This window comes from Drosophila elegans, unplaced genomic scaffold (genome assembly GCF_018152505.1).
Source record: "Drosophila elegans isolate 14027-0461.03 unplaced genomic scaffold, ASM1815250v1 contig_208, whole genome shotgun sequence".
In the NCBI taxonomy this organism is placed as follows: domain Eukaryota; kingdom Metazoa; phylum Arthropoda; class Insecta; order Diptera; family Drosophilidae; genus Drosophila; species Drosophila elegans.
The window spans coordinates 2,405,169-2,417,278 of NW_024545578.1; the positions used below are offsets into that span (position 1 = coordinate 2,405,169).

The window sequence follows — 12,110 nt, forward strand, 5'->3', positions numbered from 1 at the left end:
TTAGCTGGTACAATGAAATAATACAGCGCAGTTGGGTTTTGGTTTTATTGCTAATTTCACAGACACACAAAGTTGTTTACGGCTTTAACAGTAGTACACAAAAGTACGAGTACAGTACACAGTTATTCATTTGGGTTAGAACGAGTACGAGTACGATTACGAGCACGAGTACAAGTGAGTATTCATATTCAAATTCATATTCACTATATGTTCTTGTTCGATCATACATGGCTTGAGCATAAAGATAGCGTACACAGTTTCTATAGATTAGTTTATAGGATTAGAGCATGCAGCGCCTTAGATAGGATTTAATTTTGGAACGGAAGCGTTTATAATGTGGAAACGAAAGTTCGAGGACACATACACATATATAAGTAGGTTACAAGTAAGGAAAACAGAAGGAAATGGAAAAATATTAAGTAAAAGGCACGTAAAGGTTGTTTATTTTCTATATCTTCTTTCAGGACTCTAGCTTCTTCGAGCTCAATGATAGAAATGTTTGAACTATGTGGAAACTCAAGGCAAATCATAAGTAAATTTTTCAAATATCACACACAAAAAAAGGTTTTCAAAATCTGTATGTTCTATAATTTGTATATAATTTGGTTCTTTTGAACCGCTCAGCTCGCGTATTTATATCGGTATAACTTGTTGGGCTTACAATTTAACAAAACTTCAGCTTTGGTTGTGTTCGGCCTGCTCTATCTTAAAGTATTTTTATATATGGTTGCAAACTAGGAGCAATTCGCTTTAAATAAGGCAATTTTTTTTGTTTTCCGTTGTGGTATATGCGTTTTTAGGAACGTATCGTCATCTCTTTCGCTAAGTTCTCTTGTCTCTACATTTTGGAACGAGTATATTTCATTGGTATACCTAATGCACGCTATATATCGCTGATGCGCTCTCTAAATTAAAAACTAAAACTAAGCTTACCCTCTCACAGCTACAACAACTAATTTCATAAATAAGGCTTGCTCTGTTGTTGTTCGTTTCGTTTTTTTCTGGTTTTTTTTCACATCCCTTTTTGGGTTTTTCGATTTCGATTTGGTTTTGGTTTTTACCTCATGGCGACCACTTGAAGTGCTTTCTCAAGTCCATGGAGGGAATTCTTTTGACTAGTGCGCTCGATAAATGCCTTCTTGGAGTTTTACATAGAGGTTAGGCCTAGTTAATTGCTAAGATTTAGACTAAATCAAAATTGTGCTTACGCGGATTGTATTTTCAGAGTTCGGCTCTCTCTCGAATGGCGTGTTGTGTTAGCATATATTCTGGATTGGGATACATGGGAGGAATATGGCGATTCCTGGAAGATTTCGCTCACACACATGCTGCCACACCCACGACTACTGCAAATCACATTTGGGTACTTGAAAGTTTTGCTCGCGTTGCAACCAAATGGATATAGCATGAACTGGCCAGGCAATCGGTTATCGAAAATAAGTTACAACAAAACTGAGGCGAACATCAGCAAATTTGAGCGTATCTCCATTTCGTTAATGGCTTTGAATTTTTTTTAGATTTATTTTCAAGTGCTGATGGACATTAGCAAAACTTTCAATATACGATGGTACGGATGAAGCATACGCCCTTTGTTTTTTTTCTTTTCATCTAGCTCTTGGACACTTTACAAATATATAAAGTGGGTAAAAGTTAGGTGAAATAAAGACCAACAAATTAAATGTATAACATTTTTTTTGTTATAAATATAACAGAGATAAATGCAATCAAACAGAAACCACTAGTGTTTTGAAACCATTGCAAAAGGTGTTCAAAAGTAAAATAATCTTAAAGTTTCGAAACCTAAGTGATTTCTTTGGCTTCCTTAAACAAAGTATAATTTATTTTCACTTTATTGCATTTAACTCTTTAAATAAATAAATAGGGTAAACGTGGCGTATGCGCAATGCATATTTACGGGTATTTAGCAGCAGCGTGTGTGTGTGTGAGTGTGACAGCATGTATGTATGAGTTTGTGTGTGTTTGTGTGTGGGTATGAGGGCGCCTAAAAGCAGTTACATTTAATCACAACATTCAATTGGAAAATAAATCAAAAATGGAAGTACACAATTCATTTGATTTCTGATTGATTCGAAGCTTTAAAGCAAGCCTACGCATTTCGGGTAACTGCTAAACCAAATGTTGTTCATTTTTTGTTTTTTTTTGGTTTGGTTTCTTGGAAGTACTTTCGCTTAAGTCTAGGACTCTTGTGTGTGTGTGTGTGATTGATTCGTGTATGTGTGTGTGTGTGTGAGTGTGTTTGTAACAAATTGCATTTGTTTTCGACTAATTTACATATACATAATAACAATCGCCTGTCATTCTCTTAGCTAGTTTCGCTTAGTGTAGGTTGTTGTTTCTTTTTTTGGGTTGGGTTGTTGCTGCTGTGGTTGCAGCGGTTTGTCAGCGATTTCTTGGGGCGTCTTCGCCTAGCGGCTGTCTTCGTTGTCACTGGAACTATTCTGCTGCTGGGCATCCCGCTCCTCCAGCAAACTACGATTCAGCTCCTGGATTCTCGCAGAAAGCGCTCGACGACGGGGCGTGCCAAAAGAGGGCGGTGGCGGCGCCTCAATCAGCGTGTTTTTCTCGCCTAGGTCAAAATCAGCCGCATTTAATTTAATTAGGTTTTTTTTTCATTCAGTGTATGTATATTTTTTTGCAATTTTTCAAAATTCGTTTATGTGTGTGTGTAAAATGTTTTTGGTTTCGAAATGTTTGGAAAATTCAAAGGGATGTCGTGAGCGGAAAGTAGAAAAAGAAGAGCAGAGAAAAGAACACGTTGTAGGTAGATATTTTGGAGACTAGTATTGCTAGGCATATGGCATATATATACCCCAAAACGATTTCGATTCGCTAAATTACAACTACATTTGGCTAAGAGAATGAGCATATACATCATATGGTTTTATGTGTGTTTGTGTTGGTTTATTTTTTTTTATAATTGTATGTAATCAGCACTTGAAAATTTTCTAAAAATGTTTGTTGTATTTATAATAATTTTTTTTTTTTTTTTTTTTGACTTTTTAATTAAGTTTGAAATGGTAAACTCTATGTTGAGCATTCAAATTTGCTATGGTTGTGGCGGAATCAAAACAAGAATCAAGCAATGAGTAGCAAAATGTCATCATCATAATTCGCAATTCTGGGCAAATGTCCAACTGAAGTCAGCAATTAGGCAAACTCAATTTAACTGAAGGCAAACTTAAACCGAACAACACAATAAATTGCAACAGCAATTGCCTAGCTAATCACTAGATCCTTGGCTATATATACAGGACGATTCGGGGGAACTTTATATATATATATATATATATTTTGGATTCAGATTGAAGCTGTGTGGGGCGAGATTTGTTGGGATTTACCTTTAGATGTCTCTATGGGGTATTCCTTTTTTAATTTTTATTTATTTGCTACATTTCATTACTTTGATAATATTTAAATAGTATTTTTTGCAACTACGAAAAAGTTGTATTTCTACAAAGTCAAAACTAATGTTTGAAATGTAAATACTAATAGAAAATAGGATTTGTAATGGTTCGAAATTGTATGGGAATGATTTTTTAAAATTTTTTAAATCTTAAGCCCTGTAATAAAGCTGTCAAAAGGGCTTTCAAAGGTTTGATTGCTTAAATACTGTCCATAAATTTAAAAAATGAGTTAGTGAAATAAATTCAGAACAAGAATACGTTCAATACCTTTGACATTGTTATAGTCAAATATAAAACATTTCCTATTGGTGTCATTTACTATTTTAAAATCTGATTAATATTATTTTAAAAAACTGGGATATACGTGTTGATCTAATTATTTAATAGCATTTTTAATGTTTATTTTAAGAGCTTCAATTTGTAGTTCCAAATATTAGAAAGTTTCTCAATGTTTTTTAATTTCTCTACTCCCAGGGCAGCTGCAACTTTTTGTCCTTCACTTGGCTAGAAAAAAGCTAGAATAAAGCTAATGCCGTGTGAATACTCTCCCTGAACTAAGCTATATCTTTACTAAATATATACCAAGATATACTAAGAGAAAAAGACATAACTCCAAAGAGATTGAGAGAGAGAGAGAGTGTGCTAGTAAATATAGTTCATATATAGTATATATAGTACAATAGTGTGTGGCTATAGTTGGCGCGTGTGAGGGTATGTGTGTGTATCTGTGTTTCGTATCCGTGTGTCTAGGGGCTATTCAAAAGCGATTGTCAAAGGCTACGGCATTTAATAGAGTATAATACGATTTTTTGTTGTTGTAGAACGGCAAAGAGTGGACTAGGCTACGTATACGCAATGTAGTCACCTGGGGCGCTTTGCACATCGAGGGTCTGCCTGCCTATATTGGGGGTGCTTTGTCTTTTACCCTTCGGATGCACGACATTTGTTTGCTTGCCTAAAATAAAACACACAAGTCGGAGGGTTGAGAGGGGGGTTTTGGTAGGGCAGAAGGGCAAAGGGGAAAAAGGGTTTTTCAATGGGGCTTTTGGCCGGCTTTAAAGGGCCGTGCGATTCCAATGCCTACTTCTAGGCGCGCGGGCTTTTTTGTACAGCAGAGGTGTCGATTTAAGGGGGTTCTCCGGGGGTGTGTGTGTGCTTTTTACAAGTGAAAACCCCACTAATTTCCGTTTAATGCGCTAAGTACAAAAGCATTTGCCTAATTGACCATTATTGTGTGTGTTTTTTCTGTATTTGTAAGGGTGGGTCTTAGCTAAAGAACTTAAGAGTAACGCAAATCGCTTAACTAGTTTACAATTGATCAATCGAACGTAAGTCTGAGCTCGGAATAATCAAAGGTTCAACAATTTCTATCATCTTATGGCTCAGCAGTTGCAGGACTTTCGTCCCATCTCTGCTAATTGCTATTTACACGCCTCTAGGCTGGATTTTAGTTACAGCTTATTACCGAATAAAAAGTTAAACCAATACGAACTGATAGTGAAAAAAAGCCACGAACCAAAGTACATGCCAAAAGTATTCAAATTATATAAAAACGATTACTTAGACAGCTAAGGCACAAAACTACACGAGAGTAAGCAAAGTTTCAACAAAGGAGGATTTATAGGATTTTATGGTGGATGTACACAGAAAATATAGCATAAATGTGTTTTAAATAAATTAGATCTTTTTTTTTATTTATTATAAATCTGACAATGTATCAATAAAATTTATAATTTAATATTTCAGGGGATCACATGATTTAGAAGTTTACGTTTTTCGATATTGCTTTTTTGAAATATAATTTGGTTTTAAGGTTTAATTTACCAATTAAGTTTATTATTTCATAATAGTTTAATAAGGATTAAGAAATTTGAGTTAATCATAATTGCTTAGAGTCATAATAAAAATAAGTATAACAAGCTTATATTGATTTTTATTGCACAATTAATTTAAAAATATCATTTATATGATCTTTTAATCGATAAATATTTATCACTTTAAAGTTTAATTTTCAATTAAATTTTTAAGTCAACTTTACAATTGAATATATGCTTTCAATCACAATAAAAATAAATTTCAATAGCATAATTAAGTATTTTTTAAAAAGGAAATATTATATGATATTTCTTGTGTTAAGCCAGAGCTTTCAAAATAAAAAATCAGCTTTATTAATCATATATTTTTCTGTGTAGTCACTACATTTAGGTGGATAAGCATGGCATATGAGGCGTGGGATCACTGAAGCAGACCCATTGAGTCGGCTAGTTTGGTTTTAGTTTTAGATACGTAAGCAAGGCACATTCTTAGATATATAGATAACATAGGTAGATGGGTATATAGGAAAACCAAGTTAGATCTTACCTGTGTCGACAATCACATCGATGAGATCCATGGACTTGGCGAAGGCATCTTTCAGATTGATATGATGGAAGGAGACAATGCTGCCCTCGCGCTTGGCACGATCAAGTGCCTCGCGCCGCTTGAGGGCCTTTTCGCGGCGCATCTGATTCTTATAAAATTCAGCAAAATTGTTAACGATGATGGGAATAGGCAAAGCGATTACCAGAACACCGCATATGCAACACACAGTACCAATAACCTTTCCCAGTGCAGTTGTGGGATAGATGTCCCCGTAGCCAACAGTTGTCATTGTAATACCCGCCCACCAAAATGTTTCCGGTATTGAAACGAATTTTGTATCCTTTTCATCCTTTTCGGCAAAATATGCCAGCGAAGAAAATATGAGAACGCCCATGGCCAGGAACAGCATTAGTAGACCGAGTTCCTTATACGAGTTACGCAGCGTAAAGCCTAACGACTGCAGGCCCGTTGAGTGACGGGCCAGCTTAAGGATTCGCAGGATGCGCATGATGCGAAAGACCTGCACCACCCGACGCACATCCTGGAACTGGTCCGTTGCATTCTTATTCGTTTCCAATAGAAATAACGAAACAAAGTATGGGAGTATTGCCAATAGATCGATTATGTTAAGGCCGCCCTTAAAGAACTTCCACTTGTCCGGCGAGGCGCTAAACCTAAGTATGTACTCTAGAGTGAACCACGTGATACACACGGCCTCAACCATTGCCAATTGCGGATTATCCTGTGGTGTACCGTTGTCAATGTGTTGTAGTTGTGGTAGGGTGTTCAACGTCAGGGCTATGGTAGACAGGACTATGAATAGTATGGATATCACTGCGATAACCTGCGAACGGTAAAGAACAATCGAGACTTTGTCGAGACCATGATTCAGCAACGATTCAATTTCAATGCAATCAAATCAAATCACAACGATAATAGGTATTTGGGGTAATTGATAATTGGTTTTTTTTTGTTTTTGGTAGGCACATAACACGTTACGTTCATTCAAATATCAAGTCTGTCTTTTATACACATCTAATTTGGATATTTGTATTGGTAATTAATCGAAAAAACACAGTTACAACAATCAGCAAAGTAGAGTTCACTTTGATTCTGTAATGCTATCTTCTGTTCGGGGTTAAGTAAACATTCGGTTAGAGTTCTGCTTTTCTTGGGGTTTTGTTAGTCGAAACTCAGGGGTTAGGAACTTGGTTGGCTTTCCTAATCAGTTTTTTTTTTTTTTTTGTACTTTTCAAAGGCTAGTACAGTATGTGAAGTATATATTTATTCGTCGTGAATCCTTCTTCATCGAAAACAAACCATAAAGTGAAACCAAAGGTTGGCAACAAACTGAAAATCACACAAACGCAAAATATGGGTTGGGTATTATATATTCTATTGATCCTAGGTCTCGAAGTTTTGGGGTCTCTAGTCTAGATCAACTCTTTCTCTGGATGGTGTGGGTGTAAGTGGTTGAGTGGTAAGTGGTAAGTGGTAGGTGGTTCTGTGGTAAGTGGTAAGTGGTTCTGTGGTTAGTGGTTTGTGGTTTGTGTGAGTTCTCTGTTTTTTGTGGGGGACAGATCACATGACGCAACACAAGGACATTACACACCTACATACATATTTCATACTATACGTGTGTGTGTCTAATTGGTTCTATATTATGGTATGAGGGTGAACCAAAATGGGGCACTCCGTCGTTAAATAAGAGACGCTACCCTTGGGGACTGCAGTCGACATTATTTTTATATATAATCCTTTCAATATATGTAGTCCTCAGAAATCACCGATTCAAACGCTGTTTTGTGTATTTGTTTTTTGGGTCTGACTTGTTTTCTCATGGTAAATAATATTTAGAAAATCAAATTTATAAGATAGTTCTAGCAAATGACAAAAGGAAGAAATCCAAATCTAATTCAAATCCAAATGCATATAACTTTCGTACCAAACGAGCAAGGAATTACAATTACGAGACAGAGGGTATTCCAAATCAAATCAAAAAGTGTAATCAGATTAGGAATTAGAAATCGCCAATCACAGGCCATCAAATAATTGCATCTGTCACGGAAAAACAAACAAATACAGACCGTGAAATTATGCATTTATTTGCGGGCCACAACGATTTCGTACGTTTCTGTAAACAAACACACTTAAACAATTTTAATTGCTTGGCTCTAAATAATACATTTAATTTACCAAAAACTGCCAATTGCAGATTGAAGTCTTGTCGGAAGGGTGAAAGGGGGGAGAAAATGGATTTTCCGGGGGACAGAATAGAAGGCTTGTCAGAAATGCAAATTTCAATTGCAATTTTCAATGCCACATTAGGTCAAATGGTTGAGTGTTTTTATTGGGTGGAATGTTTGGGTGTGCGTGTGACTGACATTCGAGAGGGAGATAGAGATAGAAAGAGAGATAGAGATAGAGAGTGAGAGAGAGATAGGTTGAACATATTGGACATGCCACGCCCCCAAAAGTGGTATGCATAGATAACTCTGTTCTGTGATTGTCCAGATCTACCATAGTAGGCCACTGTACGCAACCACGCAGTTCTGGTTTCGGAATCGGATTCGGAATCGGATTTGGTTTCGGAGTAGGATTATGGATTTTGGGGTGTTTTTTTTTTATTTTCGAGGAAGGAGTGGGAAAGCTGAATTTCATAGTTCTGCTTCGTTGGATGAGCTGACTTCTCTATTTATGGCTTATATATGGCTTGCTACGTATAGATACAAAAAGTTAAAGATACAGATTATGCAGTTATTAGACAAAAGATACATAGAGTCAAGAAGGAGTCATTACGTAAGGATACACGAAACAAAACAAACTCATAAAATATAAAAAGGAAATGAAAACCGAAAAGAGAGAAAACATTTGGATGGTGCTAGTTAGCAACGATGAGAAGTAGAAAAAGTACAGATACTAGATACTAGATAGTAAGATAGTAAGATACTAGTGCGAGAGGGCACCTAAAGGGGATTTTGGAAATAGCGAAACAGGTCTTGTACATAGAGTTTGTATTTAAGATGTTCTTGCATTGAAGTGGTCTTTGGTCTTGGACTGTCAAACTTCGGGAAAGTTAATTAAATTTCCATAGTTTTTTTTTGGGGGGAATTGGGGATTGAGCGTGGCGAGGGGACGAGGGGGCGAGGGGGGTTTCAACAATCTACTTGAGATGGCGGTGAGGCTTTACAAACTAATTTACTTTCGATTCTTATTTCGCTTTCGATTGAACAGAATGCATTGGAGTTGGGTTTCGTAAACAAAAAATTTGTGTGCGAATTATATATCACTTTTTGGTATACTGTTGTTTTGGATTTTGGAACTGCTACCATTGCTGCTCAGTCATGAAGGTGGTTTTGGGGGGAGGGGGTTTTTCGGAGGTTATGGAAGGGGTTCGCTGGGTTGAAAGTAAAACATGATTTCGCAATACTCCTAGCTGGCTTACTTGATCACAGTCTCCGTGGGAAATACGAAAACTCAAAAGGTAACTGAAAACGCTCTATAACTCACAACATCTACAAAGTTCAAAGCGAGTAGCGAGTCGCCAAAAGCGGTTTCTGCTGCTTGAGGCCTACAAAAATCAAAATATCGTCTATAAAGCCGCTGTCAACAGAGCCACAATATTTACAAAAAAAAAACTCAAAGCGAGAAAGGAAGCTGATCGTCGGTGGACCGACCATTTAAATACTTTTGCAAAGTGTAAAGGTTTTGCTTAATTAATCTAAAATGTTTTAGTTTATTAAAGATAAGAACTTTTTTTAAATAAGTTAAAATTTTAAAGTTTTTTCAAGTAAAAATTGCACTAAGACTTTTCAAGCTTTTAAAATTTTGAATATTGAAGTTTTGTAAATTTAACAATTTAAATTTATGAAATTTTAATTCATTGAATAACAGACCACTTGGAATCTTTGCAATTGCATCAAAAAGGAGAACAAATTTGAATTAACTTCCCTGAACCTGGCTGAAATCCACTTGAAATACAAGTAATGGAAAGTCGATGGATAACAGAACAAGATCTCGGGGTGGAAGCAAAGTGAAAGGAGAAAGGTAAAGGTGACCAGTGAAAGAGTAGTGATGAGCTGAGGTAGTGGAAAAACAAGGACGAAAAACAGTCAAAAAACAATTCATGCGATAAGAAAAGTGGGGGACAAAAGAGTTTATTCTTAAAGATATAGAGACTATAAAATATATGATAAATATACAAATTTACAAAGGTTTTAAGGGCACTCATCGCACAATCGCTGTACATACAAAACTAAATCTAGATCAAAAAGGGTAAACTTCAGGTCGTAAGAATACCAAATACCAAAACTAAAAATCACATTCAATTTAAATTCAAATTAGGGGAGTGCAAAACTCTGAGGTTTTTTGCTCAGTGTCGGCGTGTGTTTTGGTGTGTGTGTGTGTATCTGTGTGTCTTTGGAAACTGAGTTCCGGCTAAAATATTTGATCAGGTTTGCATTTGGTTCACGTGGAGTGTTATTTTTTTTACGCGTTGTACGTTTTGTGGTTTCGTTGTTTTTCGGTGTTTTTTTTGGGTTTTTTTTTTTACTGGGGGTGGGGGAAAGTGGGGTGTGGGTGGTTGGTTTTTTGGTGGGTGCATGAGTTGGTTCGCATACTTTATTCGACTCACTAAAAAACAAACAAAATTCGATACAAACGGCTATAGAATTCAGTACGAATCGACTACGAAATTCTATACTAGTGGCATTCAAATGCAGCAAATTTGGTGGGTTAATATTTCAAGAAGGAGATTTGGGTCGATCGATGTTTATTTTATATTTTGGGTACGGGTCTCGTATACCAAAATCAAAAGACTAAACTAAAACTGAAAACGGAAACGGAAACAGAGACGATGAATTTTGCATTTATTCTTTGTGGACTTGGATGGAAGATACATAGTTCTCCGATTGAATGCTGATTTAAAGAGGGGGCTAAGACATCGAAGGCACCGCAGACATAGTTTCTCCAAGTGTATTTTATTTGTGTGTGCGTGTAAGTGTTTTGTGTTTCTGTTTAAGTGTCAAAAATTGTAGGTAATCAATAGACCAATAGCTTACAAAGGAAGTTGGTTAAAACACAATAACAACGAGAGTTAAATAAATTTCTTCCATATGCAATACACACGAGTTTACAACATGACATCAAATATAGTATATAAGAAAAGAATACGAGGGTTTATATACGACATACAGATATGTACATATATCATCGCCAATGGAAAGGAAAAGAGTTGAACAAAAAAGGCAAACAACAAAACAACAATTTGGATATTATACAATTCCAGTTTTGTTATTGTTGTTTTTGTGGTGTATTTATATAGTATAACAAATAAAATAAACGTTTTTGAATATTTTTGGAGTATTTGTTTGGGTATTTTCTGTTTTTTTTTGTTTGTCTTGTGAGCGCGCTTTGGTTTCTTGCTGAGTTGTTTGTCGCTTTCAACGAGGCGAAGATATCAACTGAGTTTTCTTTTTCTAACTTATTATTAGAGATCAGAGCTAGTTGTTGGTTCTCATATTTATCATTTCGTTGAAAAAAGGATGTGTTTAGGCGTGGTATTAAAAATAAACTAAAAAAGTACAGAAATAAAAATCTTGGTTAGCTTCTTCTTTCTCTCTGACGGAAAATCGAGTTAGTAGTTGAAGAAAAATCATAAATAAAAATACGATAAAAAGTACAACTGGCAAAGGGCTCTGGAAATTTTTCATTACCTTTTAAATCGAAATAAAAAGGTTTAATAAAACGCTTAAATAATAGTTCATATGAAATGGTTATGCTCTTGCGAAACTCTAAATAAGTTTTTAGAAATTTCTCGGAACGCATTCCATATTTGTAATAAAATAAAAACAAATTAAAATTGGTAACCCTAAATGAGTTTCAAAATGAAAAGTACATAATATAAATAAAAAGGAAATAAAAATCGAATGAAAAATTATAGGAGATGCACCCAAATATGTTGTAATTATTTCCATTCTCCCACCAATATTCTTGGTTAAAGCCAAAGCTAACGCAAAAAATCGGGGCAAATAATCGGCTGTATAATACAAGCTGAAGCTAAAGTTTTGAGTGGGTGTTTCAATAGTGATATTTATAGGTGTGTCATTAAGGTTTTCATTGATATGGTACAAGGTCAGCCAGAATGAAGGATCTTAAGTCCTCCAAAATATTCTGAACTGAAACCCTATCCTAATTGAATTTTCCCCCTAGCACATGGAAAATGGAAATGTATTACAACACCGCTTTGGCCACTTCTCCCCAGAGTCCTTGTTCGTAACAATATTTTCGAGGATTTCTACAGCACACCTGCCGCCTGGTCATATC

At 35.7% G+C, this 12,110-nt stretch overlaps 1 protein-coding gene across 15 annotated transcripts in view; it reads right to left on the reverse strand.

The window, feature by feature from the left end:
• The window catches only part of LOC108145819 (potassium voltage-gated channel protein Shab), a 65,832-nt gene that overhangs the window by 16,743 nt on the left and 36,979 nt on the right, over nt 1–12,110 (reverse strand). For 12 of the 15 annotated variants that reach the window (XM_017271412.2, XM_017271413.2, XM_017271411.2 and 9 more), the window contains one exon: nt 5,787–6,630. In XM_017271412.2, the coding sequence (XP_017126901.1) occupies nt 5,787–6,630 (844 nt within the window). Of the gene's footprint in view, nt 1–31; nt 2,588–4,290; nt 4,381–5,786; nt 6,631–12,110 lie in introns of those variants that run through there. The other 3 variants (XM_017271421.2, XM_017271425.2, XM_017271424.2) reach the window with 3 other exon arrangements.